We start from the raw sequence: 25,107 nt of genomic DNA, 5'->3' as shown, positions 1-25,107 counted from the left end.
GCGGCGGGACGAGGCCGCCCCCTGGCGGCGGGCGGGGTGGGGCCGCCCCTCCCCTCCCCTCCCCTCCCCTCCCTCCCTCCGTGCCCGCCCCGGCTCCAAGATGGCGCAGGCGATCTTCGAGGCGCTGGAAGGTAACGGGCGGCCCCGCTGCGCCCCGGGGCTGCGCCCCCCGCCGCCGCCCCCAGCCGAGGCCCGGCCCGGCTCTGCCCCCCCCCCCCCTCCAGACCCGCATTCCCCCCCCCCCCCCGGCTCCCCGCTGCCCCCCCCGCCCGGGGGTCTCCTCCTCCTGCCGGCCCCGTGTCCCCCCGCTGGCCCCGGCGCCCCGCCGCCTCCCCGCGCTTTGCCCTGCCGGCCCTGCCTCGGCTGCTGTGGGGTCCCCACCGCCCCGCTGCCCCCTGCACCTCCCTGGGGGAGTGGTGTGGCACAGGGAGCACCCCTGTCGCCGCTGTCAGCCCTGTCAGCCCCGTCCCTGCACGCTGGGGCACCCCCGACATCTCCCATCCCCGTGACCTTGCGTTCTGGGGGCTCCCCATCACCTCAGTGCCCCCCGCGCAGTGGGGCACCCCCGTCACCCCCCCTTCCCAGCGGACAGGGGCAGCCCAGTCCCCAGGGCACCCCGTCACCCCTCGCTCCCCGTCCCCGTGCCAAGCACGCTCGGTCACGGCCACCGGCCCGGGCTCCGGGGTGCCCCCTGTACCCCACGCCCGGGGCTCAGGCTGCAGGATCTGTCCCCGCTCTGCCCCCCTCCTGCCCCCGGGCTGCTTCTCCCCCCCGGGCATTTGTGCACGGCTCTGTGGGTCTGTGGGGCGTGCGGGGCTCTGTGGCACGGCCAGCGCCTGGCTGCGCAGGGAGCGGTTTGTGCTTGGGGTCAGCCCGTTCGGAGGAAAGCTGCTTCCCAAAGCATTTATTCCCTGAATCGGATCACACGTGTCTTCCTTTACGTGAGGGGACGCCGCTGGCTGAAGGGCCTTGCAGCGGCACCATTGCCCTCTGCTTTAGGAGCAGCTCCTGCGATGGCAGCAGCGGGAAGACGAGCAAGAAGCAACGCTTTGGGTCAGGTCACTTGGTGCGTCTGACAGCACTTTGCGTACCATCGGGTGCCCTGTCCCCTCTCCGCCATCAGCTCCTTGGTGTGCGGGTTTCATCGCCAAATTCGGGAGGGCGAAACATCTCAGCAGAGCGTTTGTTTTGTTTTGTTTTCCAAGCCCACAATAATTGGCAGCTCTTGGTATCGGAGCCTATTTGTTGTGTTCTGTCAGTGAGATTACACGTCGGTGGTGGCTCGGCGTCTGAAAGCAGTCGTGTCAATAGTCTTGGATCATGTCAAGTCAATAGCCTTGGATTTTTATCCTGGCATCCCTCAAACCCTTGTGTTTCGGTCAGGTTCTAGGGAAGGCTTGCTGCTGCTGGGAAGGCAGAGGTGGCCTTTTAAAGGTCTCACGGCTCCGAAGAACATCCCACGGGCTGCTGCTGGCTGTGCTCAGTGCAGAACTGCCCCGTAGCTGTCTCAGGGAGCCTGCGGGTGGCATCAGTACAACCCAGCGGCTGTGCCTGCGTGGCCTGGTTGGCTCCTGAACCTGGGATGTAGCGGTTCCGCTCTGTGTTACGTGTGCCGCCGTGCATTTAACTGGAGAAACGGGGGGGACTCCCTGCGTGTCTGTGCAAATGGGAGATGGACGGAGAGCAATCGTTTCGGTTGTCCCAGACTGCTGTTCTCTGGCTGCGTGCGATGCCGATGCTGCCACAGCTCTGCCTGTCTGTAGGTTTCAGTTTCTCCTCAAGCCCCTTCCTGCAAGCCAGATCGAGGCCATCATGTGAATTTTTCGCTCTGAAGAGCCAGAAAGAAACCCAGGCGCTAACTGCTGGGCATAGCGAGCGTGGGGGTCTTGGTGCAAGCGAGATGGGAGTAATTTGTCATTTCCACTCTTTTTGTTTGTCTTCATAACGTACTGACACCGAGCATTTGATCCCTGGTTTTATTCTGTGTCCTGTTAGCTTGCTTCCCCCGCAGAAAGGCTCCGTTTCCCTCCGGTTTGGATGTGCCAACCACAGCCTGCAGTGCCGCCTTTGCAGTTGCCCAGGAGATGATGTGCAGAGCAGGAGGTGGATTTTAAAGCCAGCCTGCGAAGATCCAGCGGCGTTGTGCCGGTGGGGCAGGCCTGCGGGAGGGACACGGCTCTGTGTGAGCGCAGGGCTGCAGAACTGGCCCCGCAGCCTGGCTGAGCCTCTGTGATCCATGTCCAAGGGCTCCCTTCGGTGCGGGGGTAATTTTACGGAGGGTGTAAGGCGGCGTGATCTGCTCATGCCCTCGGCTCCCCGGCAGCGGCAGAACGGTGCTGTCCCGCCAAGGAGGCGTTTGTGACCTCTCCTTGGTGAAAGACGATGGATGGAAAAGGCATTCGTGGAGCGCCACTGTTCATTGCTTCGTGCTTGAGGTGCGGGAGAAAGGAGTTTTTAGAGTATCTTTAAAGTGCTGTGGGTTCTGCATGTGCTTCCCATCGGGGAGGTAACATCCTTGCTGTCCAGGAGAAATTCTAAAATTGCAAGAGGAACTTGTAATGGTGAAATGAGGCTGTTGCTTCTGCTGCACCGTGCCTCTATGCCGGGCTCTGTTGGGCCGTTTTACTTTCCCTCCTGGTGCTGTTGGCCAAGTGACCTCTCGTCGGGTTCTGTGCTCACCTGCACGGTTTGAAAATGAGTACACGGACACATTTTCTCTTCACTGCAGCGTGTAATCCTGAGTTCAGAGTTAGTCAGAGCTTTACAGATTTCTTTTTTTTTTTCCAGATCTGCAGAGATCTTGATGAAAAGTAAAAAGCAATCTATGAACTTCCCCCTACCCCTTTCCCCCTTAATCTCCACGTATGGCCTTGGCATGCCATTTATTGTATTCGTGGGTTTCTTGTGATAAAGGAATTGGTAGAGAGGAGTGGTGCGTTAAAAAATCACCCCTTTTAGCTATTTTTTTTCATGATCAGATTGCTCTCTGATTCTTCACCTGTGATTTCTAAAAAGAAAAGGAGTGTACGGGGTGTGATGCATCGGCCACGAGCTGCTGGCCAGGCTGTGTCCCTAGGCGAGCAATCCCCAGCTCCTGTATTTATCTAGAACGTTTTAGAACATTTTAGCTGTGGTGCAAAATATTTGTGCCAAAGCAAGCGAGCTCCTTCTGACAACAAATCTGTCTGGGTGTGCATGTGCTCACGGAGTCCCGGGGGAGATGGAAATGACAGAGAGCCACCGGCAGCTCTGAGGGAGAGGCACCCGCAGAGGCTCTCAGCTGGGGGCTGAGGGAGCTGTGGTCCTGCCCGCCCGCGTCGCAGCACCAGGGCGGCAGCCGGTGGCTGAGCCAGGTCCGCCCCAAAGCATCTCTCCAAGGAGCCTGTGCTTAATCTGTTCTTCTTGATGCTGTATCTGAATCCTCCTGTAGTTCATAGCCCTGTGTCTGATCAGATCCAGGAATGCTAACCTGGAAAAGAGGGAGGTGTTTCTCCTGCACCGTACAGGAGCTCAGGTGTGGGCTGGATCCAGGTTGCTGCACCCCGGGCATTTCGTCTTCAGCGAGCTTGGTGGCTTGCTTGTGCTGTGTCCCCAGAGAGAGCCCCTACATGGGCTGCATGGCCCGTGACATCCCAAATGTCAGCCTCTGAGCTCTTTTCTTACCTGCTGTTTGCAAGCATCCTTCCTCACTGCAACAGGCGCCTGAAATGAAGCCCTCTCTCAGCTTTCTTGCCCTTCTTCCCTTCCCTCTCCTTGTACCAAAGGAGTGTACAGGGACAGGGGGGAGCGTTGCTTTAGTGTTACTGCCTGTGGAGCGGAGCGGTGAGAAGGTGAGAGGGGCTCTGCGGGGAACACTTCTCTCTGCGACTCATCGTGAGCAAGCTCCCAGTCCCCAGGTGCTCTGCATTTACACCACCCTCCATTCACCACCCGTGCTTTGTCTCCTTCCAGGAATGGATAATCAGACGGTGCTGGCTGTGCAGTCCTTACTGGATGGTCAGGGAGGTGTAACGGACCCGTCTGCTCAGAGTGTCAGCTCCTCCACCGCCATCCAGCCCATGGGTGAGTCCCGAAGTGGGGGAGAGACAGCCAAGGGGTGGTGGGCTGCAGGTCTCTTCCTACGGCGCGCTCTCGTGACTGCCAGACCAGGCACCCTGTTTGTGTAGGGCGCTGCTGCAAGCGTTGTGACCCCTCAGTGGTGCCGGGCAGAGCAGGAGGAAGGGGCAGAGCAAGTGCCCAGGTGAGCAGAAATGCTTTTGGGCAGGTCATGGCATGAGGCTGGACTAAGTGTTTCCGTTACAGGTACGGAAGAAGGGAGCAGCCACTCTCTGCCGTGACTGCGTGTTCGTATTTTATTATTTAACGAGCCATTCCTTATCCTCTGGGGGTGTACTAGTGCAGTCACTGGGTGTCTCATCTGTGTGGCTGGATATGGGACCTGGTGGCTCCATGTGCACTCAACCTCTCAGTGCTCGCCTACGACAGGGGGTACTGCGTTACCCCCGGGCTCCCCGCATGCTGCAGGCTGGCAGTTTGGCTGGCAGCAGCCCCGCCAGCCAGTTCAGTAGGTTGATACATTGAGCCTTTCCCTGTGAGTGTTTTTTTTTCTTTTCACTCTTTTTCCCCTTGTGTGGCCACTGATCGGATCAAATTAGACAGTGAGTTCCTGAGGGATCCCATGAGAGAAAAAGCCTCTTGCAGTGCCCCGGGTCTGAGCTGTGCTCCAGGAGAAGTTATGGCCGTGTCCCCAGAGCAGACAGGAGGTACAACTTGTGAGCCACGGAATATTTTTTTTTTCAAGAGGTTTGAGTCTGACTGGCTCAAGTGAAAAAAGGTGTGAGCTGATGTGATTTGCTCGTGCTGCAAGTTTCATCTAGGCTAATGATAACTGGGTTGGGGTCTGCTGCCTCTAACACCACGTCGAGGCACCAAAGACCGGTGCTCTTGTTGGGGGTGGGTCTCAGACAGAAGCCGCCCTTCGCTGTGTGCCCTGCTGCGTGTTTCTCATCCTTTGTGCAACCTGAGCAATAAAATCTGCCTCAGCCAGGCTAATGCAAATGCTTTGGAAGAAGCTACTTTAACTAAGAGCAGAATTTGCTGGGGGAGCAAGGCTTCTTGATCGTGTCTTTGGGATGAGAGGACAGGGGATGGGATTCAGCTTGTCAGAGGGCGACAGCAGGGTTTTGTGTGTGGGAGCGCAGCCAAGACAGGCTTGTCCACATCAGTTGGCTTTAGGGAGAACTTGGCATCGCGGAAGGAGGACAGTTGCGCCTGATCTCTCCTGACGATGATGTCCGTGAGGTGCCAAGGCACAGCGGGTGTCTGCTTCCTCGCCTTTACTTGTTGTGGTTGTCGGGTGTAGCTCTGGGGAATGCTGAAGAAGGCCTGCAGCAGCGATCCGCTTCTCTTAATTGCAGATGACGAAGACGTCTTCCTGTGTGGGAAGTGCAAGAAGCAGTTCAATTCCTTGCCTGCCTTCATGACCCACAAGAGAGAGCAGTGCCAGGGAAGCGCCCCTTCCCTCTCAACAGTCTCGCTGGCCAGCAACAGCGTGTACAGCCCCCCCATCACAGCGGTGCAGCAGGCTCCGAGCGCCAACCGACAGGTACCTTGCTGCGGGCCAGCAGGCTCTGCCACCCTGATTTTGGGAGCGGGGGGACCCCTACGTGAGGCTTTCAGGTCCAACAACGCCTCACGATTGACCTCTGTCAGTTGCGGTGCTGTTGGCTTTCGACCTCATGGTTAAATCTGTCTGGTCCTCTGCAGCGAGGTGTCCTTCAGCACCGAGCGTCTGATAGCCCTTTTTCTGGCTGGGAGGGTTTCCCAGCGTGTCTGTGTTACAGCCAGGCTTTGGTTCTGCTCAGGAGCCCCAGCATCACCACCTGGCAGGTCTGCAGCGTGCTTGGGTGCTCGCTGCGCAGTGCTCAGTGGGGAGAAGGTCTCACTGGCTCATGGGCAGAAGGGCAGGGTCTGTGGCAGCCTCCTCCCTGCATTCCTTTCTCATTCTCCTGCAAACAACTTCGCCATCTGGAGCTGGAGCAGCCTCCCTCCGTTCTCCACCTTTCCTAGCTGGGGCGAAGTGTCCAGTAAAAGCCTGAGCTTGTCTGTGACCAGTTTGTCCCGCAGATCTTCTTTAATAACCACAGATTTTAGCTGTAGCCAGTGGCCACCTTCTCAAGGCACTGTCATCTTTTATACCTCCTTTTCTGAATGAAGAACATTTCTGGAGCTGCCTTATTGTTACAGCTGGGAGCTACTAGGGACTCTTGGATAATTACTGTGGCTTTTCACAGCCTCTGGCCAGCAGATAGCAGAGACTGAGAGGCTCAGCAGAAAGTAGTGTCGTCATTTTTCTGAGTTTATTGTTCTGTCCCGTGGCTGGTCAGCAATGCGTCGTTTTATTTCTTTTTCTTTCAGCAAATTTCTACATACATCACCGTTCCCCCATCGCCTTTGATTCAGACCCTGGTGCAGGGGAACATCCTGGTTAGCGACGAGGTGCTGATGTCGGCCATGTCTGCGTTTACCTCCTTGGACCAGCCCATGCCCGCGGTGCAGCCCCCGGTGCAGGTAAGGGGCACGCGGGGGCCTGGGAGCGCTCACGGCTTGGGGCTGTGGTTGGGCAGCAGGAAAACCCGGTTGGGTGATCAGAGTCTGGTGATCTGCTTCCGTGTGGGGTCCTGGGCACCCTCCCGCAGCGGGAGAGCCAGCCTTGGGTGGGAGCACTGGCTACGTGACAGGGTAACTCCAGGGCCTGCTCTCTGCTGGTGTGCTTGTTACTGGGTGCCCAAACGTTTGTCCTGTGGTATCCCTGGCTTTCTGTTGCACTGACGTGTAGTTACTGGCTTTCAGAGTCCTTGTCAGTTTGCCTCATGTATCTCCCTCCTGGGGTGGTTGTTCTGGGCTCTCCGCAGGGCTGGCCAGGCTGGGCACGCTCCCCTTGCTCTGAAAATGCCTTTTGTAACCATAAGGGTTAAAAGCTTTCGAAACGAAGCAAAAAAAGCAGTGGGGCTTGGATGCTTGTGTTCTGGAGGAGACAGTGCCTACTGACAGGCCAAACCAGCGTGGTCTGATCCAACCCGATGGTTGCACGGTGCTGTGTTGTGTCAAGACACCCCCGCTGTTCTTGCAGGTGCCCTTTTGTGTCAGGGCTGGCAGTGTGTGTGAGGGAACGGCCCCTCCAGCTTCCTGCTGCTGCAGTAGGGCTGTGTTTTCAACGTCTCGTCTCTCTGTCTTTCCCTGTTCTGGTTTTAGAGCAGCCTGAGTATGCACGCTGGGGCTGGTTACCTCTCGCAGCCCCCCCCGCCGCCGCCTCCCCCGCCGCCGCCTCCTCCTCAGCCCCCGCCGCCTCCCCCGCCAAGCCTGGGGGCTCCGGGACAGCCCAGCGCGGGCGGCGGCAGCGTGGTCGAAGTGTACAGTGCTCCTGCTCCTCTGGCAGCAAGCAGCTCAGTGGAGATCCAGGCGCTGGGCATGCAGCCCTACCCGCCCATGGAGGTAAGGCTGACCCCGGGGGCTCCGTCCCCCTGGGCCTCTCGGGGCGAGTCAGGCAGCAGCGCTGCTCGGGGGTCACCTGGGCTCGAAACGCTGAGTTAGAGACTGGGAGGATATGTTAGGTTATTTGACAGTGACTATTTCCTCTGGGAAGAGGTGCTGGTCAGAAAGGTGTCAGCAGGATGAAGGGGGTTCTGAGAACACGAAGAGCAATAGAGGGGGCTGGAGGCCTTGGCTGATGCTGGCTTCCTGAAGGTGTTGCAAGCAAGAGCTGAGGGGAGGCAACTGTCCCAGGGGGGCGCAGAGTACTACGCTGCACATTGCGGGCTTCGGTGGAGAGAAATATTCAATCTGAATATCAGTGAGCTTGACAAAGGCAGCTTCTCAAGAGAGGCACAGGCAGGAATGGATTTACCTGTGGGTCGGCTGTGCACAGCCTCCGTGCTAGCATTGCCGTCCTCGATGGAAACGTTGGGCGTGAGAGAGCTGTGCCAGCCTGCCCTTTGTAGCTGGCGTCTGACCTGGCAGTGCGAGCGTTCAGAACTGGATGGGGGTGTTGGATACCTGGCACTCCATCTTCATTTGTCAGGGTGGGAAACAGAAACGCCCTGAACCCGTATCACCCTGGACTCTTTTACTCTAAACATCCATTTCTGGTAGCAGCACCGATGCAAGCAGCTCTGCTTTGCCACCTGGCGTTTTCTTGTGCTCCTCCTTCCCCTCCGCAGTCCTGCCAAGGCAGGCGCCTTCAGGGTGGTGTGAGCCCACAGGCTCAGCGGTGATGGCCCTGGTCACCTGCTCTGGAGGGATGAGAAACTCTTGCAGGCACTAGACATAGCTGGGTGCTAGAGGTCTCCTTCAGTGCTTCTTTGCTGTTCTGTTCTTGCTGTAGTCACTCCCGGGTACTTTGTGATGTTCAGCAAGAGTTTTGCACTGTGCGCATTGTTAGAGACGCCGTTGGATTGGTGAACCAGAAATGTGGTTGTTTGGCAGGAGGGAGAAAACTCAGCCAGACTCACAGCTTGGTGGGGCAACTGCTGCTGGAGTTGGCGGGTAGTAGGAGCTGTGCTAGTCACAGTGTTACGCTGTGTAGCAAGCCTCTTTTCTCTGATAACTGAACTCTTGCAGGTGCCAAGCCAGTGTGTGGAAAGTCCTGTGTACCCCTCTCCCCCTGTGTACAGTCCTGGGAAGCAGGGGTTCAAGTCCAAGAGCACCAGTGCTCCCACACCTTTGACCAGCTCAGGAGGAGGCAATGTGGTTGGTTTTGATTCCACCTCCGCTGTCAAAAGTAGGCGTTCCAAAAATGAGAGTGGGCTGCAGGAAGGTAAGTGTCCTTATGGCAGGTGCCCTGCGCTACTCTGCAGGCCGCCGCGCTTATCCTGTGCCACAGGCTCTCCAGGTGCAGTGGGGTGGCACTGGCTGTGCCTGCAGCTCCCAGGGAGGACACCATGCCCTGCCCGAGGCTATCAAGAGCAGGTGAAAATGTGGATGTGCTTCTTCGTCACCTCTGAGTGCACGTGAAAGGACTGTCCCTATGCTGCTGCATGGGCGAACTTGTGCTAAACCTGTGCAGCTCCACACTGATTGGATCACGCTTGAAAACGGGGAGATTCTGCGAAATAGGGTGTTAAAGCTTGGTCCTTGTTCTCGAAAGCAATAATGCCCAGCCACAAGGTGTGTGGGCTCGATGAGACCCGATCCCGAAGGGCATCTTACAAAGAGCTCAGCAGATCCCCTCCCTTTGGGTGTTTCGCTGTCTGTGAACAAAACACGCTCCCAGGTGAGGAAGGACAAGGGCGTGCCCAGTGCCAGGACAGAGGAGCCACAGATCCTCCGCTGCCCGTTACTGGTCAGAGCCTGCCCTTTACTGGTCCGGTGGACGCGTGTCTAGCCAAGTGACGAGGGACATCCCAAGCACGAGGTGGAGGAAGGCTGCGAGGCCCCGCTCCAGGAAGGCTGGGCCCGTAGAGTTACAACAATACTAGGCTTTAACGTTGTTTGCAGAGGTGTGAACGATCGTGCAGGCTGCAGCTCTCAGTCCAGAGTTTCCTAGAGCAGCCCATGGCTCTGCTGTTTTCCATTGATTTATACCCCATCGTAGTAGACAGAAGATGTGGCTGACTGATCTTCTGGATGGGAGAAATATGCATGTGCTCTGGCTGATGGCTGACCTTGGTGAGTTCATAGGAGAGACAGAATTGGGGCCCTTCCTCTCACTAATCTTGTGTCTTTTCCTAACACCCAACAAGCCTTTACTGTAGGTACTCTGTAGCGTAGCTGGAAGGGTCCCTGGAGTGGTTAACGCCCAAAAAGGATTCCCTGTCCCTCACTTCTGTTCTCCTCAGTGCTTACAGAGTTAGCTCAGGCTACATTAAATACATGCTTGTCCCGTAGCCTCTCCCTGATCTGGCCAGGCAGATCTTAATCTTCCATGAGCCCTTTATTATTGGTCCTGAATAGTCATGTCTTGGGGTGAGGGCCCTGCAGTGCATGGGGAGGCAAGGTTATGCCACATCGTCTCATTCCTGTGCACACTCTTGCTCTTTCAGGGAAACCAAAGTCCCCCAAGCTGAAATGCACTTACTGCGACAAGGCCTTTACCAAAAACTTTGACCTGCAGCAGCACATCAGAAGGTAAGGGTGACGTTAGTCCGGGCACAGCAGAGTCCCTGGGGTGGATCCCTGAGGGAGTCTGCGCAGCCCAGTAGACCTTGCATTTGTCACGTCTCCCAGAATCCATGCTGCACTGGGAGGTCATCCTTCATCCCCCTGCCTCCAGGACTGCTCTCCCTCACAGTAGTTCAGTAGCTGGGGTGAAGGCTGCATTGCAGACATAATTTTCTTGCTGATTATGGGCTGAGGCTGGAGCCTGCTTTCCTCACTGATGAGACCTTGAAAGCCACAGCTGTTGTTAGCTGATTGGTGGAGCGGTGTCATCTCCACTGCTTCCCTCTGCCCTTTCTTCCTCCATCGCAAGCTGCAGCCTTCCTGCTTGCATGAGGGCTGGTATTAGCAAACCATAAGCCAAGCTCAGTGTTTACATGGGGAGCTCTTACAAGAGCCAGAGCTCTGGCAGGAGGCAGTCGAAATCTTCAGCATTTTCTCCAGTGGAGACTGCTGAGCTCAGGACAGATGAGAAGGAACGAGTGGTGATTTTGCTCCCCTTCCCATCCTGGACTCCTCAGGTGACACGCTCCATGTGTCAGAGCCAGCTTTTTCTCCTGCAGCAGAGGAGGAGGGCAGAAGGATGTTTCTGCTGTGCACAGCAGGAAGCAAATTCAGAGAGACTGGGGGACTCCCAAGTTAGAAGCCACGTGTGCAGGGGAGGGAGGGGTAACAGGGAAGAAGAGACTTGTACCCTTGAAAAGAATGATGGGGTCCCAGGGATCCATGCAGAAATCCCAAACTGAATGCCCTGATGTTGCTGCAGAGCTATTTTCCTCTCCCACTTCTCCCTTTGGTCCCTTGTTATCCCCAGACTGTGCGTGTTGCATATGTGTGCCAGGCTTTTTTCTCCCAGGCCTCTGACCGTGCTCTTACCCTGGTTGGTTGGGTCTGAAAGCCCTTGTTTGTCTGGTCCAGGTGCTGATCCGCTAAGCAGAGAGTTCCTAGTGCAGTCCTGCAGCAGCCACCCCACCACGGTCCCTGCCCGGGGACTGCCTCCTCTCTCTGCTGGCTGCTGATACGGTGCCTTCTGCCTTCAGTCACACAGGCGAGAAGCCCTTCCAGTGCATCGTGTGTGGCCGAGCCTTTGCCCAGAAGTCCAATGTGAAGAAGCACATGCAAACCCATAAAGTCTGGCCTCCGGGGCTGGGCTGCACCATCTCCCGCAACTCCATCACAGTGCAGGTCATGGCCTTGAACCCCAACCAGACGGAGGACGAGGAGAACACAGGTTTGCTGCCTGGGAACGTGAGCTAGGGGCAGAGCAGTGACGTGAGGTCTCCACACATCCCTGTGTCTCTTGGTCCTGTACAGGGAAGGAGCTGTGTGCACTGTTTGTAGTCCTGCTGTGGGATTTAACAGCACACACCAGGGAAATGCACCAGATGCCCGGGTCACATTTGCTCAACTCTAGCTGGCAGCTGCGTCCTTGGGTGCCCCCAGCCTCTGCCAGTTCAGTTGCTGGTGAAGACAGGGGCTCCAAACTGTGTGCCAGGACATGCACAGGAGCAGGGAGACCCTTTTTTCCCCTTTTCACTGGAACAGCACTGTGGCAATGCCATACCTAGGGTAAGGTCCCTGGGAGCTGCTCTCTGCAGACAGCAGGGCTGCTGCTGGCTGGATGTGACCACCCGTCCCCTGCTGGAGGTGGGAGAGAATCTGGCACTGGTTCCCTGGATGGAGCCTGTCACGCTGACAGGGCACAACAATTATGGCCCTGGAAGCACTGTGGTAAAGAGAATTGGTCAAGGAGAAGAAGATGGAATAGTCAGAGCCCTTGGTCATCTGTAGGCAAACTTAGAACTAGGCCGTTAGAGTGAAATTCTGATCTAAAGATCTGCCTTTGAAAGGAAGGAAGAGCCTGGATCCAGAGCCAGGCCTGGGTGTCTCTCAGCAGCACAGAGCTTGCAGAACAGCTTTCAGCGCTGTCTTGTGGCAGCTTGTGACTTTCTCTCTCCCTTTTCTCCAGGTTTGACTCAGCCCTCGAGGAACCCCGCACAACCACCCCAGGACATGAGCCCCATGGAGGAGAGTGAGGCAGGCAAACTGGAAGCCAAGCAGGTTGTCTTGATCGACAGCTCTTACCAGTGCCAGTTCTGCCCCAGCAAATTCAACACCTATTTCCAGCTCAAATCACACATGACACAACACAAGAACGAGCAGGTAGGAACCAAGAGTATCTTGTGGTGGTGGTGAGATTAAGACAGGATCGCAGGGTCTGTCCTGAGCGTGCTGCTTGCTCAGTAAATGCTTGCGGTGCAGCTCAGCCCCCTGCACGGCTGGGTTGCAGCTGTGTGCTCTGGGTGGCTGTGAAAAGCTCCCCCGCCCTGCTGAGCCACTGGTGAAAAATCGGTCAAGCAGGTTTGGGTGGCTAGAGGAAAAAGAAAAGAGGCAGAGTCCAGAGTTTTCAGCGTAGGTAGCAGCTCTCAGGCTGTAGGCTGGTCACTGCTGGAGCGTTGTGGTCTCACCCATTCCGGTGTTTTCAGGCGCTCACACCGACACCCCTTTCTCCTACCTTGCTTTCTTGTTTTCTCAGGGGAGTGCCCAGGCAGTCTGTGTTGGCAGAACAAGTATTGTGTGGAAGTTGAGTAGGTTTGGCCCAGCTCTCAAGATGTGGAAGAGGCACGGGCTAGAGGGGTTCACTTCTGGAGCTACATCTGCTCCTGGGCCTGGTCTCACCCCAGAGGTAGAAATGGGAAGGGAGCGAGCCCTGCTTTGGGCTGTGCGCAACCTGCGTGTCCTCTGCAGCCGCTGGCCAGCACCTGAAGTGGCTGGGAGTGTCAGGGAAGGAGGCTGGTTGTGTGGGGCTAGCTGTGCCTGGTGGGGTCCTTCCCTGAGCCAGGTGAATCATAGAATGGTTCGGGTTGGAAGGGACCTTAAAGATCCCCTAGTTCTAACCCCCCGCCACAGGCAGGGACACCACCCACTGCATCGGGTTGCCCAGGGCCTCGTCCAACCTGGCCTGGAACACCCCCAGGGATGGGGCACCCACAGCTTCTCTGGGCAGCCTGTTCCAGTGTCTCACTGCCCTCTGAGGGAAGAATTTCCTACTAACCTCTAATCTAAATCTCCCCTCTTTTAGTTTAAAACCATTCCCCCTCCTCCTGTCAATATCTGATTGAGCAAAGAATTGCTCTCCATCTTTTTTACAAGCCCCCTTCAAGTACTGAAAGGCTGCAATGAGGTCCCCCCGGAGCCTTCTCCTCTCCAGGCTGAACAGCCCCAGCTCTCTCAGCCTTCCCTCACAGGAGAGGTGCTCCAGCCCTTTGGGCATCTTCGTGGCCTCCTCTGGACCTGCTCCAACAGCCCCACATCCTCCTGGTGCTGGGGGCCCAGAGCTGGACGCAGGGCTCCAGGTGGGGCCTCAGGAGGGCAGAGCAGAGGGGCACGATCCCCTCCCTCCCCTGCTGCCCACCCCTCTGGTGCTGCAGCCCAGGACGCAGTTGCCCTTCTGGGCTGCAGGTGCACACTGCTGGCTCATGTTGAGCTTTTCATCCACCAGAACTCCCAAGTCCTTCTCTGCAGGGCTGCTCTCAGTGAGTTCTTCTCCCACTCTGTGCTCAGGCCAGGTAGATGACATTGATCAGTCTTCCTTTGTCGACTGATGCAGTCACTCCATCGTAGAAAGCCACCAATTGATCAGGCACGATTTGCCCTTGGTGAAGCCATGCTGGCTGTCTCAGATCACCTCCTTGTCTTGCATGTGCCTCGACATTGCTCCCAGGAGGATCTTTTCCAAGATCTTGCCATGACCTTGCCAGGTCCTTGTGTGTCAGCCCGATGGGTGCTGTGCTGCAGGATTGCAGTTCTGGTTTCTGTTCAGCTCCCAGCAGTTTCTGCTGCTGCCTTCACCTAAAGCTGTCAACCATATTTTGGTGCTGAGCTCTTCTGCACTGTTCTTCCTCGTGGGAAGAGGATGGCGTTTTTTTGGTTTTTGGTTTTTTTTTTTTGTTTTTTACTGTGACATTGTGCTCCTGCTGCAGTTGAGAGCTGGGTTTCATTGCTCAGCCCTGACTGAGCCCCGCAGCCAATGTGTGAGCGTGGTGGGGTGCTCTGGGAGCCCTGGTGCTGTTTTGTTCATAACATCAGGTCAGCTACTCCCCAGTGCAGGGAACTGAGGGGCAGCAGTTGCGTTCTGTAAAGTGCCCAGTTGCAATGATTTCCCAGCGAGGAAGGCTGCTCTGTCTGTTGGCAGGGATTTGCCCTGTTTGTTCCCGTGGTGTGCCCCTCCCGTTGCTCTCCCTTCTTCACCCAGGTGTACAAGTGTGTGGTGAAGAGCTGCGCTCAGACCTTCCAGAAGCTGGAGTCTTTCCTCGACCACATCAAGAGCCACCAGGAGGAGCTGAGTTATCGCTGCCACCTCTGCAGCAAGGACTTCCCCTCTCTGTATGAGCTGGGCATCCACCAGTACTCCCACAGCCTGCTGCCCCAGCACAGCCCCAAGAAGGACGTGGCCGTGTACAAGTACAGTAGCAATCGGTGCTCACAAGGCTTGTAGGAGTGAGTGTGTGCAGAGCGTGTTTGGCTGAGAGCGGTGGGGACGTCAGGGGGACGAGGGGGCTGCCTGCTCAGCAGCCACGGTTCCGTCGGGCACGCAGGTGGTAGATGGGGTTCCGCTGGGCTGGTAGAGCCAAGTGTTTTGAATGCAAAGGGCCTTTCAGAAAGACAGTGAAAGGCTGGGTTCAGTTGTATGGGAAGAGCCCACCACGGCAAGACCTCTTATCACCCAGTGAGGAGTGAGGTGAGCACAGCTGAGTCTGCCCCACCCTGGGACAGTGACCCCGGGAAGCCCCTGCCCAGGCTGATTCTCTAAACTGCCTGTAGCAAAGGGAGTGTGGGCTGTAGAAGCTGTGCCCAGGTAAAATGAATTACTCGTCCTATTCTTATGCTGTGAAGGGCTCTACCTTACCTGGAAAAAAGCCTTTCTACTAGTGTAGGGGGAAGGGGTGAGGGAGTTCTGTGAACAGCTCTCTGGAGCTGTTGAAATGCCTGTAGGGACATGAGGAAGAGAAGGAAGCCCAGAGGATACTGAAAGCCACCTCGGAGCCTAGTAAATAAATGCCTGCTACTTCTTAGACCATAACTTCTAGTCATCCTTGTGCTGTGGAGCTTCATCCTACAGCTTGCTATCAGGGATCTTTGGGGTCAGAGCCTTCCTTCTGTTTGAGGAGGTTTTAGTCTGCTCTGAGCAAAAGAGGCTTCACTGCAGATACGTGGGGAGAAGAGTGCCTGTGTGCGTGTTCCTCATCAACGATGCACGTACACGTTGCCCATTACCAGCCAGCTCTGGCAGAGGTCTCAGAAATACCACCAGGGTTTGTGAAAACAGGTGGAGAGGTCCCAGGAGCGGCAGCAATGTGAGCTGAAGCTTTGTTAGGCACAGGGGACCCCACACTGGAGCCTTGCGGCTGCCCCAGCCGTGGGTAACGCTGCTGTGCTGTGAGCTCACGCTCAGCTCCTTCACTGGGAGCTGCTGTCTTCGTGCACTGAAGATGGGAGGAAGTGTTTTAGGCATGGCGAGATCTGAGCTGTCTCCATGAAGAAGCCGTGGAAGCTGTCCCCATGGAACGTGTACGTTCCTCTGTGGGTGCTCCCGTGGGAGTTTGTGTGGATGAGCACTGGTAGTTTAAAGGCTTGTCCGCCCAGTTTTCCAGTTTCTCCCCCGGTGAAGGATGCTAAGTGTGTGTGTGATCTGGCCACGCGGGTTGCTGAGGTGTCAGAGCACTTGGGCGGTGGTGTTATCATCTGTACCAAGCTGACCCTGCCAGAAGTCAGCCTGGAAGGCGGTTGGTGAAGGAGCTGCGCTGCCCTGCGGGCGGTCTGCCTGCCGCGTGGGGTTTGCTGTCGGTAGCCTTGTTCACAGGCTCTGTCCTTTCTCTCCACATTCAGATGTGTGAAGTGTGTAAATAAGTACTCCACCCCAGAAGCCCTGGAGCATCATCTGCAGACAGCAACGCACAACTTTCCCTGCCCTCACTGCCAGAAGGTGGGTGAGGACCCGCTGCCTGAGCTGGTCCTGGACACGTAGCTGGGGCTGTGCGGGGCACGAGACCCCTCTCCTCGCTCTCCTCTCCCTTCCTACCTCGCTATGGCCTGGCAGGCTCGTGAGGTGCTTTTCAGAGAGGCAGAGGTGACTGCACCTCTGGTCCTGGTCCCTGGCCTCACGCAGAGTACATTCATCCCTGTAGTGCTGGCTTTTTTCCCAGGTCCAATTTGCTGACCAAATAAACAGAATTTGGAAGGAGAGCTTCCTTATTCTCATGACAGCACAGAACCGCACTCTCTAGGCTGCTGTCCTTATTTCTTAAAGGCAGGTGCAGCAGTGGTGAGGCTGGTTTTGGGAAGTCATACACTGGTGGCACTGCCTTTGACCCACCATGGCTGGCTACCTGTGTCTGGAAGGGTTGTGAACAGAAATCCCTAGGTTCTGGGGGAGCTTGGACACCTCTGTTGCTGTCCCCATCTCCTGTTGCAACAGGAGTCTCTGGGTTTCCCCTTGTTCCTATCTTTTGGATGAATGTTCTGTATCCTTGGCAAAGGGAAACCTTTTTGAGTGACGTGACTGGGACTGGAGCAACGCATGGATGGGTTTGGGCTGGAAATACTCTCTTCAGCATTGCCTTGAAAGGGGTTTGAGGGACAGAATTTTGTGGGGTTTGAATTCTAATAAATTCCTTTTTGAAATCCAGACTAAAATTTGGACCCTTGCTCCTCTGCTCGTAGCAAAGGAAATGAAAACCCTGTGATAGGGGCAGGAACAGTCTCAAAGGGTTGTCCGCTCTGTACTGACGTAGCTAAGGAAGGAGAAACACGCTCCTGCCATGGTTAGTAACCCATCTTTACCTGTCATCTCTCCACTTCCCTCCACCAGGAGAGAGAGACCCTTCTGCACCACGATGGGGCTTTCAGCATGCAGCACGGGGGTTTGAAAGCCCACTGTCTGCAGCAGTATTTTTCACTTGTGTTTGTATTCTTAATAATAGTGCTCTTTTCTGGAGATGAAAGAATGCAGTCCTGCGTATCAAAAATTCAGGGTCTTCTGTGCTCCCTGTAGACATGTGCTTGCAGCATCCTCATCAGGAATTCACTTAGCGTGGGTATTTCCAGTATCCCTGTCAGCCAAAGGAACCATTCATACTGATTTTATAAAGCCCATGAGTGGGAGCTTTTGGCAATAGATAACCAGGAAGCACAAACTGAATTCATCACCGTGCGGGTAGGAACTGTTGGGGGTCCGTGCGCAACTGGTCCCTGCTGGCTCTGGCAGGAGCCTTAGCATCCATCTGGGGTGCTGGTCCTCAGCACTGTGGTGTTAGAAAATTTAGTAGCAATGTTTCAGCTCATGTGTTTCTTAAGGATAAATGGTTTTGTTGTTTGTTTTAAAGCTCTGTCTAGATTTTCCTTATACAAAGCTAAAGGTTTCCTCAGTGCTTCCTTTCCAAAAAAGCAGTTGCTGTGAGCTGCTTGTGCTTTTTGTACAGGCTAAAACTCTTCTGCCCGTTCAACTCAGTGATGTCCCTTCTGTGCTACTGGCTCTTAGCCTTGTTTCTGTGTGCTGACAGGTGTTTCCCTGCGAGAGGTACCTGCGCCGCCACATCCCCACGCACGGTGCGGGCAGCAAGTTCAAATGCCAGATCTGCAAGAAGTTCTTTCGCCGTGAGCACTACCTCAAGCTGCACGCCCACATCCACTCGGGTACGGGCTCCGCCGGTGCTGCAGTGCTCAGGGTCTCCGTGTCGTGGTCCTTGCTGAACTCGGTGGTGCTCTGGCTATTGTCCTGATAACCAGAGTAACGGAGCTGACTGTAGGAGTCGTCTCTACTAACGTGGCTTTTAGGAGGTGTACGGCTTTGATTCAGTCTTGTACCCAGCACTGGACCAGCTAGAAGCAGGACACAGAACTGGCTTCCCCACTGTCCAGGGTTGCAAAAGCTAGGGAAGCTGCCCTGGAGAACAAGAGCAGCACACAGTGGGGCAGTATCCATCTATTTACCCGTACGGCGGGGTAGGGAAACTTGGGACAGCTTCTAGAGAAGCAGAGTGGCACTGCTGCCAGAGTGAATCCTGCACGTGACTAGAAGAGCCCTGTGCGACTGCACCTTCCCCGACTCATCTCTCTCTCTCTCTCTCTCTTTTTAATTCAGGTGAAAAGCCTTTTAAGTGCTCAGTGTGTGATGCAGCTTTCAATCGGAAAGACAAACTCAAGAGGCATATGCTGATCCACGAGCCTTTCAAGAAATATAAATGTCCCTTCTCGTACGTAGTGTCTCCAGCATGGCAGCATGTCTTAATGGCTCGTTGTGGGGTTTGGAAAGGAAAAAATGTCCCTTGTAGGTATCCTAGGGTACATGTAGCATCTTCCCATCCTCTGCTTCTCGGGGAGGCAGGAGTGCTGCATGCTGTTGCACTGGGAACCCAGAAGCCTCAGTTGTCATTGACTTTCTGTGGGACCACATCACTTCATCTCAGTTCATCAAGACCTGTAAAATAATGCCTACATGCGTGGGAGGCTTGGGGGATTGCACCTGCAGAGCTCTGGGGAGGAGAGAGTATTATCTGAGTACCAAGCACAGGATTGCTGGACTGACAGGGTCTCCCCAGCTGCACTTAGAAGCAGAGGAGCTAATGTACAAGCCAGAGAAAGCTAGCTTTAGAAGGTCCATCCCCAAATCTATGGCACATTCATGGGCCTTCTGAGGTAGCCGAGACTGACTTCTCCCTGCTCCCAACCACCGTGTAGCTCCTTCCAACATTTTTCTGACTCCAGCTGGGACCCTGAACCTGCTGCTTTTAGGAGAATTTGTGGTGAGGCAAAGGCGATGTGCAGCCTAGCAGAAGCCACGTGTCCCTGTAGCAGCCTGATTATTTCTTGTTCCCCTCCAGAAGGGCTGAAACACTGGGGCTCCGACTGTGACCACACGCAGGGACCCATCTGGGTTCTGCTATAGAGAAGGGTTGTGGATCTCTCTCTGGTCCAGGATCTGTTTATGTATCAATCCTCAGCTGATTCATGCTGCTGACCAGCATTTTTTTGTTCTTACAGAAGCCACACGGGCTGCAATAAAGAGTTCAACAGGCCAGACAAGCTGAAGGCTCACATATTGTCCCATTCAGGTAAGTGCAGCTGGACCCTGCCTGTGCTGCTGGTGGTTGGGAATGAAGTGGCTGCGATTCCCTGGGCTGTGTGGGAGTGTGGTACAGGAGCAAACCAGAGAAACAAGAGAAGGAAAATTGTGAAAGTGCTTCAGCTTTATATCTCCAGAAGTGCCAGATGTTCCCGATGGGTGCTTTCCCTGCAGTGTCCCTTCACTTGGCTAACAGTTACTGTGCAGTTTTGTACGGCAGAATTTTCCCCTGCATATGTTAGTGTTTCCCGGATATAAACCTAACTTCTTAAAATAATTTATCAGCTTTAGACTTTTTTTTTTATCTCTGTTGCTGCAGGCCTGTTTAAATGAGCTTGCATTTTACAACTGTGTCTAAGCTTTAGGCTGTTTCCTAAAGCAATACAAGTCTGTAAGCAGGGCCTGCTGGGGAGACTTCGCAGCAGAGCTGGATTACTCAGTGTGTTTGCTATCAAATGAATATCCAGAGTGCCCTGCCCGCTCCTCACCAGTAATATCTCACGTTCAAAAAGAGATGTCTTGGGATTTGACTGCCTTCTTTCTGTGGTCCAAAAAAGGTGCTCCCACTTCTAGTAAAGACAAATCATTCCTGTGCCCTAGGGAACTTTTTGATTTTTGTCTGTGAGAGTAAAACTGAATTTCTTTTCTGGTGCCTGTCACATCCAAAGCCCTGCCAAGTGTGATCAGATGGGACTGTGCTGGCAGTGCAGTGGATGATGTGTTTCAGACTACATTTGGGAGGGAAAAAAAGTGCGTTTTTTTTTTTCCTCACCAATTACACCTGGGGAAAAAAGGTCAGAATGTAACTGTTCTGCATTTTCATCACAATCACCTGGCTGTTTTTTTTTTTTTTTAGTGATATTTTAAACCTCTCCTTTGAGGCAAGAATGAATGTTGTAGCTGTTTGTAACCACTGACATTCGAGGTGTAGCAGTGCATCCTTTACTGGTTGCATATTTGCCTGACACAACATCTCCTTAAACTCTGGGGGTTTTGGTTGTTTTAATTAGCAAACTGAAAAGAGTGGGGCTTCTTGAGTGAAGAGGTGGCTGTGTTGAGCTTTTATCAGGGAACATCTGCTTGGAAGAGGAGGTGAAGCTGTCACGCGCTCCCTCTGTGGTGCAGGTTTTCCTGAAGGTCTGTGCTGGGAAGCAGGGTCTCTAACTGAGCTCTCTCTCCTCCCACGCTGTGTGCAGGGATGAAGATCCACAAGTGCCAGTACTGTAACAAGTCCTTCAGCCGACGAGCCCACATGATAGAGCATCAGCGCTCGCACACCGGCAACTACAAATACCGCTGCCCCACCTGCAGCAAAGGCTTCACGCGCCACAAGTACATGAAAGACCACAAGTGCCGTCTGGGCTCACCCAAGGACAAGGACCTGCAGCTCAGGAAGCCCCAGAAGAAACGGGTGGCACGGGGGCGCAAGGTGGGCCTGTCCATCCCCAACCAGCTGGCTCTGGCAGAGCTGAAAGACGATGCCGCTGGGGAAAGCCCCCAGGACGACAGCCCGAACAAAGAACCGTTTCAGGAGTCGGACGCAGTCCTGTCCATTGTGGTGGGTGGATCAGGAGCTGCTGACTCAGACCTTGTCGTTCCCGGGCAGCCCAGCAGCATCACGTCCAATCTGTCCTTGGCAGAGCTGCAGGCTGCCTCGGACGGCCCCTGCACCATGCTGGCTGTCCCTGTGTACATCCAAACGACTGAGTGACTGTGTAGAGAGCCACTGTGTGGCTCAGGGCTGCTGCTGGGGTTGTCAGACGTGGTGCTGAAATTTGGCTCAGTGAAAAAGACCAAAGCTCTTGTGGGGAGGTAGATGGATATGGGAGAGAAAGGCTTTCATCTCCACTTGTTCTTCCCATCCTTGGGCAAAGGACTGCTTGGAAGCCACTGATGGCTACAAGGCACTGAAGGGAATGGCTCTGTTTTTTCTTGTCCGTCTGCATCACTGGTCAGCCTAGGGCAAGAAAGACTAAGATCCCTGAATCAGGGTGAGAAGAAGGAGCAAACAAACTTGCAACAAACAGAGCTGCTGAAATCAGGTGGCTTTGCAAATCACAGCCTGTCCCATCTGTGGTTTTTCTGGCCTGAAAGCTATATTGCCCAGTATTTGGGTGGCCTTTCCAAGAGCAAACAAATGATCCTTCCTAGTGGAAGCAAGTTCATCCTGAGATCCTTCGGGAACACTGTTCAGAAATACCCTGACAGACTTGTCTGGTATCTTTCTTTTCTCTGTCTCTTATCAGCAGAAAGATCACCGTGTCTGTACTACGTGTTATAAACACCATGGAGCTGGCACGCCGTGTGGAGTCGATGGGTGGGAGCAGCTCTGTGGTGCTGGGTCTGGGCACACGTGCTTGGTGTTGCTTCCACAGCGGTGGTCTCATGGTTTTCTCCGTATCCAAGGATCTCCAAGTGCCTTAGATATCAGCGAGCCCATCCTTGTAACAGTTAAATGTGACACCTCCCTTCTTGACACTTCTGTACAGTGGGAGAAATGAAGGCCTGGGCGAGGCGACCTGTCCAGGGTCACACAGGAAACCTGTGCTGTGCCCACGAGCCAGATTTGTAGCGTCTGCTCTGGACTGAGTGCTGCAGGGTACTGCTGTACTCCTGCATTAGCTGATTGCCAGCCCTACGTTCCCTTAGCTCAGTTTTATGGGCTGGTCAATAATTTCAGTGGGTCGCTGTCAGCGGGGTGGCAATGGTCAGGGAGCAAGGAAGTCCTCTGTGACTGGAACAACTCTTGCTGTCCACACGGCGTCTCCGATCTGATTGCCTAAGTAGGAGTCCCAAAAGCGAGGCGGGAACACCAAGCCCAGGGCACCTAATGGGAGGGAACTGACAATTGTGTAATGTTGGGAAAGGAGCTGCGTGGGCAGGCGTGGAGCCCGAAGTAGGCAGGAGAGCAGTCGAGTGTGGTTTTGCCTGCTAGGCTCTCTCTTCCTTCCCATGCCACACTCAGCCTTAGTTCGGTGCTGGTGAGATGGTCCTGCCTGTTGGAAAAGGGAACTTGACCCAGACCTGGAGAAACACCCCTGCTGCCTCGGGGTCCACCTGGGACGTGCTGTCCCCATGCTCTGCTCCTCACTGCGTTTTTCTTACTTCTTGTACAGGTCAGCAGAGCAGTTGGTGAATTTTGAGTGAAGAGCTGATCAGCTGTAGGTGCGAAGATGCTGCCTGGGGGTGGTGCAGGGCAGAGCGTCGGGTCAGTCAGCTCTGGGTGCCGAACGCCTGGCCGTGGGGTGCCCTGCCTCACCTGCTGCTGCCACGCGTGGCAACCTGTGGCTGTTCCCGGCTGCTGGCGCAGTCAGCCCAGCATTACTGCTCCCACTGGTCTGACCCTGGTGCCTGCCTGAGCTCCAACCTGTGGCTGGACCTCCAGGTACTCCTCTTGTGTCCTTGCGGTGTATTTTGCTCAATTCCGAAACCAGGAGTTTGCAGGAGGGTGTAGAGAAGAGAAGATGGGGCTGGACTCTTCAGAGGTGCAGAGGAACAGGATGGGAGGCAACGAGGACGTGCCAGAACATGGCAAATTCTGACTCAGTGGAAAGAAGTGTTGGTCAAGAACATGTCAGGCACTGTGACAAGGTTGTGGAGGGGCGGGAGGTCGTGGTACCTGGTCGTACTCAAAACTCAGCAGTACCCCGAGCACCCTGCTCTGAGGGAGCATGCTTGGAGGAAATGTTTCTGTGCTTCTGGGAACCTTCTTGTCTGCTGTGAAGGGCAGAGTTTATTTGCCCACAATAACTTTTTTAAAAGTTCTCACAGGAGGGGAGCAGTAGAAAGAACTAGGAAGAGTATATTTAGCAAACTGTTTTCCTCCCCTCTCAACCCGCACTGCACAGTGTCATTATGTGGCTTCGGGTGCTTGCTGCAGCCGGGTCTGTTTTGAGACAACAGCGCGTGGGCACGGCTCTCCTTCAGCTCACAGGCGGGGGCTGGAGGCACGGCCCTTCCTTTCGGGCCCCTGCTTCCCCCCAGCTCTGCTCACAGGTCAGCCAGTTGAAACAGGGTGCTGCAATCTGGTGTCCGCCGGCTGCGCTGGATGGAATTCAAGGGTTGGGAGCAGAGCTGTAAAACAGCTTCACGTGTGGCTGCGGGACGCTGGGGCCGAAAGACGCTGCACTGGTGCTCGATACCTGCGTGCATGCGTGGTGGGGCTGCGCTCACGGGCACTGCTAACTCAGCGCAGTCTTATCTCGGCCGTAATGATCATCCTCTTAGAGTAAACCTCCGAGTGGTTAGTGTGAGATACCAACAGAGGGCCCTGAGCAGAAGAGAGGCTGGGCCGGGTGGTTGTGCAGCTCTGTGCCTGGGGGATTTGCAGAGGAAGGGCTGGGTGATGCTCTCGAGCCTGGCAGCTGCTGTCCCCCTGCTTCCCGGCAGGGCTGGCGGCTCTGCAGCTGCCCCAGGTCCCAGGTAGGTGGTCCTGGAGCCTTCGTGCCTTTGTTTGAGAAGGAACAAAATGCAGTTATTTAAAAGAAGAACAACACCCTCTCTTCTGCAGATTAAATTTTGACATGATGGAAAACCTTGTGGGAAAGATAATTTAATTACGAAAAAGAAGACGTTGTCACTGAGACGCTGGGAGCTGGGAGCAGTGCTCAGCGCTGTTCTGTGTGGGGAAGGTGGCTCATCGCAGCAAGCCAGGAGCTCTGAAATCCCATTCCGTGCTGTTTTGCCCAGCTGTATAACCTCCAATGAAACCCAGCGTCAATTAAGATGTGCCCAAATTGTTCTGTTTCCCGTGGGCCAAACGGGGAGAACTCTCCCAGGAGCCGCCTTCCTGTGGCGGGTGCCTGGCCGCTGCCGGGCTGGGGCAGGTCAGAGCGGCCGGGACGGGGCCGGGGCTCCGCGTGCACCCAGCGCTCCTGGCCGCACACCCAGGCACGATATCGGTCTCTACAGATCTGCTGTCAGGAGCCTCCTGGCGTTTTGTGGGGGTTCCCTGGGCTTGGTGCGTCCCCTGAAAGGTCCGGAGCTGGTGCTGGATCAGAACACACGTACGTGGAGCTCAGCGTCTGCTTCTGACAGCGGGCGGTGAGAGTCACAAAGGGGCAGGCAGAACGCCGTGTTCTAGCTCCTGAAGTTTCCAGCTGCCCTGCGCGCTTTTTCTCTAAGCCCCAGTGGCTTTTCCTTGTGTATTTATTTGTGTGTGCGTGTCTTCGCTCTGTGCCTGCCGTTACAAACTTAACGAGCCGGGATGCGGCAGGGCTGTTGGAAACCCTCGCGGGTGAGCTCCTGCCGGCTGCCGTGCCTCACAGGGCTGCTCCTGCTCCTGCCTGGAGCTCACCACAGCACCTGCTTGCTCACGGGGCTCCCGCGGCGTTTGCTGAAGTGACGCCCCACGGCCAGTAACACCAGTACCGACATATACCGATACCACTGGTACCGATACACACCGATACCACCAGTACCAACATATACCGGTACCACCAGTACTGATACACACCAGTACCACCAGTACCAACAGATGCCGGTACCACCAGTACCAACAGATACCGGTACCACCAGTACCGACATATACCGGTACCACCAGTACTGATACACACCAGTACCACCAGTACCAACAGATACCGATACCACCAGTACCAACAGATACCGATACCACCAGTACCGATACACACCGATACCACCGGTACCGATACACACCGATACCACCAGTACCGATACACACCGGTACCACACCAACAGACATTAACGAAAGCCCAACCCGCTGTGGGAGCCACCCGGGCCAGGCCCTGCCCCAGGCCGCCGCTGCCATGGCAACGCCCCCGTGACGTCACCGCGCGGTGACGTCACCCGCCCTCTGTGGCCGCGTCCCA

At 55.3% G+C, this 25,107-nt stretch overlaps 1 protein-coding gene across 2 annotated transcripts; it reads left to right on the top strand.

The window, feature by feature from the left end:
* The first annotated feature begins 52 nt into the window (after positions 1–52).
* Positions 53–21,575, top strand: ZNF341 (zinc finger protein 341). 2 transcript variants are annotated; one of them, XM_083800972.1, is made up of 15 exons: positions 53–131; positions 3,952–4,062; positions 5,418–5,605; positions 6,418–6,570; positions 7,255–7,494; positions 8,620–8,815; positions 10,041–10,125; positions 11,196–11,386; positions 12,125–12,318; positions 14,411–14,619; positions 16,045–16,141; positions 17,718–17,850; positions 18,299–18,410; positions 19,198–19,268; positions 20,476–21,575. In XM_083800972.1, exons 1-15 carry the CDS (start codon positions 101–103, stop codon positions 20,988–20,990), a joined length of 2,526 nt encoding a protein of 841 aa, XP_083657098.1. In that variant the 5' UTR covers positions 53–100; the 3' UTR covers positions 20,991–21,575. The 2 variants fall into 2 exon arrangements, with proteins under 2 accessions (XP_083657098.1, XP_083657099.1); XM_083800973.1 differs by lacking the exon at positions 53–131 and adding an exon at positions 314–1,066.
* The last annotated feature ends 3,532 nt before the right edge of the window (positions 21,576–25,107 follow it).

This window comes from Anser anser (assembly GCF_964211835.1).
Source record: "Anser anser genome assembly, chromosome: 16".
In the NCBI taxonomy this organism is placed as follows: Eukaryota; Metazoa; Chordata; class Aves; order Anseriformes; family Anatidae; genus Anser; species Anser anser.
This window is presented reverse-complemented; position numbering and strand designations above follow the sequence as displayed.

What these genes read in the sequence shown, in the direction of transcription:
- ZNF341 (XM_083800972.1), top strand. Translation starts at nt 101, where the DNA reads ATGGCGCAGGCGATCTTCGAGGCGCTGGAAG. An exon ending in GATCTTCGAGGCGCTGGAAG is followed by an intron (nt 132 to 3,951) that starts GTAACGGGCGGC and finishes GTCTCCTTCCAG; the next exon opens with GAATGGATAATCAGACGGTG. An exon ending in AGCCCTACCCGCCCATGGAG is followed by an intron (nt 7,495 to 8,619) that starts GTAAGGCTGACC and finishes GAACTCTTGCAG; the next exon opens with GTGCCAAGCCAGTGTGTGGA.